This window comes from Propithecus coquereli, unplaced genomic scaffold (assembly GCF_000956105.1).
Source record: "Propithecus coquereli isolate 6110/MARCELLA unplaced genomic scaffold, Pcoq_1.0 Scaffold195, whole genome shotgun sequence".
NCBI classification, from domain to species: domain Eukaryota; kingdom Metazoa; phylum Chordata; class Mammalia; order Primates; family Indriidae; genus Propithecus; species Propithecus coquereli.
The window spans coordinates 2,551,375-2,556,019 of NW_012144411.1; the positions used below are offsets into that span (position 1 = coordinate 2,551,375).

At 36.7% G+C, this 4,645-nt stretch overlaps 1 protein-coding gene across 1 annotated transcript in view; it reads right to left on the reverse strand.

Annotated features, from left to right (window-relative positions):
* SCLT1 (sodium channel and clathrin linker 1) overlaps positions 1-4,645 on the reverse strand; it is a 214,721-nt gene that overhangs the window by 55,277 nt on the left and 154,799 nt on the right. Inside the window, exon 18 of the mRNA XM_012643284.1 lies at positions 2,585-2,619. Within this exon, the coding sequence (XP_012498738.1) occupies positions 2,585-2,619 (35 nt within the window). The remainder of the gene's footprint in view (positions 1-2,584; positions 2,620-4,645) is intronic.

Genomic DNA, 4,645 nt, shown 5'->3' on the forward strand with positions numbered 1-4,645 from the left:
AACTCCTGAGCTCAAACAATCCGCCCGCCTCGGCCTCCCAGAGTGCTAGGATTACAGGCGTGAGCCACCACGCCTGGCCTGCTACTGTCTTTTTAAAAGGTATGATTCCTTGCTGGATAATGGCAAAGCAGTTATTACAGCATCTGTGCTTCCCCCACTCCCCGCCACTGCCCTGTAGTTTAACAAAGAGAAGTGACTGGCTGGCTTATTACTTAGAAGCTATTTCTAAAGTACCAGATGCTTTGGATATCATTTTGATCTTTAAAACTAGTAATGTTAATCTCTTATTCTTATTATAATAAAGGGACCTTAAGGTAATAGAAGTTTCTCTAAAATTTTTGTAAGTAGAGGAGAGTAATAAAAAATGGAAAATGATGAGAAATGAGATTGGACACGCTTGTAAGGGCCAGATCAGAAAGCTGTTGCAGTAATCCAGGTAAGAGATGACGGTGACCTGAGCTAAGGTAGGGGCAGTGGAGGTGAAGGGGATGGAGGCAAATGGATTTGGAAAACACTGTGGAAGCAGGATCAACCATCCTTGATGACTGACTGTGGAGGTGCAGGAAAGGAGGTAGAGAGAGAAGGGGAATCCACCCTTCTGGTCATGCTATGGACCATATCGAAGTTGTTTTCGAGATCGCTGCTACTGGAATCTATAAGGCTGCTTCTACAGTCACTGAATTTTAGCTAAAACACCACCAAAAAAGCTGTAAAAACAAATAATTTTCATTTGTTCAAGTAAATTAACCTATGGTGGTGTGATAACAAGTAGCAGGATTGATGAGGTTTTCATACACAGTATTCATTCCAGTAAACTCCTTTAAGTCAGTCATATAAGGGGCTACCTCCTCTGCTTGCTCATAAAGTTAGCATTGCATCCCAGAATTCAGGCTGAAAGTATTCTTCTTTGGTCTTGCACTGCTGGTTAGCAAACTCCTTTAAAAAAAATCACACTTCAATAATTCTCAAATAAATCACCTACATACATTTAAATAGTACTTATCGAATGTCCAACACTATGCTAATAAACGGTTATATAAATATCTATGTTCATGTATAGATATCCATTCAACTAACGTGTGCCAATAACCGCTAGTGCACTGGTGCCTGTGGACATACAAGCACAGTTCACAGAGGTCTGCATTTTATGATCAATGTGTACTTATTTAGAGTTTAGAACGGGAGTTCAAACATGATTGGATAAATAATCCCAGTCACATTGTTTTATACAATACTTTATCCTCTGGAAGTATTATCTTAATTATGAACAACACTGATCTTTAAAAATTATTTCACACAATTAATCCTAGTGCCTATGTACTGGACTATGTATTCCTTTATTATCAAGTCTTCATAATAATTCTTGGAATCAATAGCATTTTCAAAAGTATGTAAGATGAGAAAAAAGTTTCATTATAAGGTAGTGGTACAGGTATGGGAATTCAAGTTTCTTAGTGAGGTCTCAAATACTGGGGACATGTTATACTTTATTAGACACTTTAAATTGTAAGTGTAATTCTGAGTGAAGAGGAGGAGAACCAAGATGCTAATAATCTTGCTGAATACTTTTACAGGGGTAGTATACTCCTGAATCAGAGCAGATTTGAACATTTTCGGCTAAGTTTGTTAACACATTAAAGCAAGTATATAAAATATTAATGACCTTCTATTATTGCCGAGTTAATATATGTCATTTTAATAATCTACATGTTATTTTTAATGCAAAAATAACGTTCAACCAAACTGATTTATTTGCTACTTTTTTGACGCTCTGAGAACTTTGGAAAAATCAGATGTAAGGGGACCCACAAAGAGGTGGCACTGCCTTTCTCTTAAACTTGACACAAAATATCTGCTAAGTGACAAAAGCTTTTTCTAAGTATATTTACAGTTTCTAATCATCAAAGCGTGATGACTGATGAAAAAGCAATATCCTAGAAAGCACGATGCTAAATCTTTACCAGACATCCTTAGCATGGGCAGTCATCATTAGAGAAGAAACATAGTTAAAAACTATGGTATATTTTTTCAAGATGATCTCAGCCAGTGGTAACAGGCGCTTTCATCTACTATTTCAACACAGTGATACAAATAAATCAAGGTTAGGCACTTTTGGTCCATTAGAGCAATGTGTCATTACAGCTGAGGTTTATGATCCTATATTATAAATTCCTTCAAGATAGAATATAGTTGTTTTTAAATGCTGTTTTGACTTAGTTTTGAGACCCTGGCTAGAGGCCAGTTTCTCTTCTGGAGCAACCAAGTCCACGACCCCAAGCGCTTCCCTTATTGGGCTTTAACACTCAGGGTCACTATACACCTGCCCTGATCACCCCAAGGCCAGGTAACAGGCAACCAGGAACAGCCCCTTTGCCATTGAGCCATTATTCAAATTAGCCAGTTCTAAACCTGCTTGCCTCGGCCTCATCTGTTCTTTCCTGCAGAAACCACAATAAAGGTATTTGCTCACTGGTCTCCCTTGTCCCTCTGCCATGTGACTGACTCTGGTGCTTCTTCCCCTGAGAGGTCCTGTGTGGTTTGTTGTGTTTGTCTAGGGAATTGTGAGTATAACAAATGGCAAAACTCTTTGCATTTTCTCTCTTTTGATCTGAATCTGGCCTCACCGTATCTCGTACAAGGTAATACAGGTAAAACGCAAGGGTATACCACATATTTATTTTTGTCGAGAAATAATGCTAAGATCAACTAATATTTCTTAATTAAAAGTAATATGTAGGTAATAAGTGCAACATTAGTTTTAATGACTCTGATGCTAATTCCCTGCAATAGTTCTGATGACTTTTGTAGCCACAGTCCATTTTAACTTCCAGGATGCTGTAACTGACCACAGACACATGAAAACTCTGTATGAGACAAAAGTTATTGGCAGCAGAGTGTTCACCAAGCTCTATCAATTGCTGTGCTAAATGAGGTGGGATATTTTTAAGAGAATATGTTTGGATCTAGTAAAGGCACATTAAGTTATTCATATTAATTGACACATTAAAAACGCCACCACAACTCTTTAAAAGCATTAAGCAGATGAAAATATAGCAAAAAAGTCCCAAGACGATTTTTGAATGAAAGCTTATAATGAGAAAAGCAAGCAGAATACTGGAGCATCAATACATTCTCTGCCCTGGATGGCATTTACAGTACCCCACACTTGGGATCTGGTTCTGTTACCACACAGAGAAAGGGGTATCCCTCATTGATCTGGCATCCCAAAGGAGTACCCCCTCAGTGTAAAGGTGAACCATACCTGAATCCATGCCCTTCCTCTCAAAGTCACAGAACTCTAGAGAAGCTACTTTGGTCACAAACAAAGCAAGAGAAGAAAAGAAAAAAATATTCCTAAGAACCTGTGGCCACAGACCACAGATTTAGCTCAAAGAACAAATACCTAGTGTAGGCCATAAACCCTACCCTTGGTTGAAGTGCTTACAAGCATAATGCTCTCAGGCACCTGGAAGAGGCAAAGGCAAAGTTTCTACATGGAAGCCCCACAACAAAAATTTTCATACGCAATTACTACAAACAGAGAAACCAGACAACATGTACAGGTACCAACATAAACACATATGTCCGATGGCAGATACTGGAATTATCATAAACATACTCTGAAATAATATCTACCATTCTTCAAGAAAACCATGACAAACTTGAAAATATCAGCAAGAGACAGGAGGTAATAAGAATTTAAAATAGAAGATTTAAAAAAAGAGCTAATTAGAACTTCTAGACATAAAAAATATCTCAAGATAAAAGCCCTTGGGCATGTACAACAGCTGATTGAACATAAAAGGAGAATTTATGAAATATCAAATAGATCAGAAGAAACTGTTTACAGTACAATGAAAGAAAAAAGTGGAAGATAGAGAGGGTGAGAGAAAAAGGAATGCAATGTAAAAGTCTAATACAATATACCTTCAATCAGAATCCCAGGAGAATGGGAGACAGAATCATGCAAAGGCAATATTTGTTTTGTTTTTTAAATCAACCTTTTTGGGATATAATTCTGGAAAATAAAATACAGCTACTTTGAGTATAGAGTTTGGTGAAATTTGACAAATGCTTATCACCCATGTAACCACAATCACAATTAAGATACAGAATATGTCCATCACTCTAAAAAGTTCCCCCATCTCCTTTGTAGTCACTGCCCCAACCCCCAATCCCAGATCTAGGCATCCATCAAACCATTTTGTTATTATAAATTAGAATTGCCTTCTGTGATAATACATTATGCACTCATCTATGTCTGGCTTTTTTTCATCTCATTTTTGAAATTAATCCAGGTTGTTGAATGCATCAGTAGTTTGTTCCTTTTTATTGCTGAGTGTTTATCCATGCACCTGTTGATGAACACTTGGGTTCTCATTTTCACCTATTATAAATAAAATACCCATAAATATTTGTATACAAATTTTTTGCATGGGTATGTTTTCACTTCTTTTGGGTAAATACATATGAGTAAAATTGCATATTCATATGGTAAATATGTTTAGCTGTAGTAAATTATCGAACTGTTATTACTGAGTTTTACATTTTAAAAAATAATCTGAATACAAGTCCTTTGTCATACATACTAATTTCAAATCTTTTCTCCGTCTTGTTTTCATTTTCTTTCTTTTTTTTTTTTTTT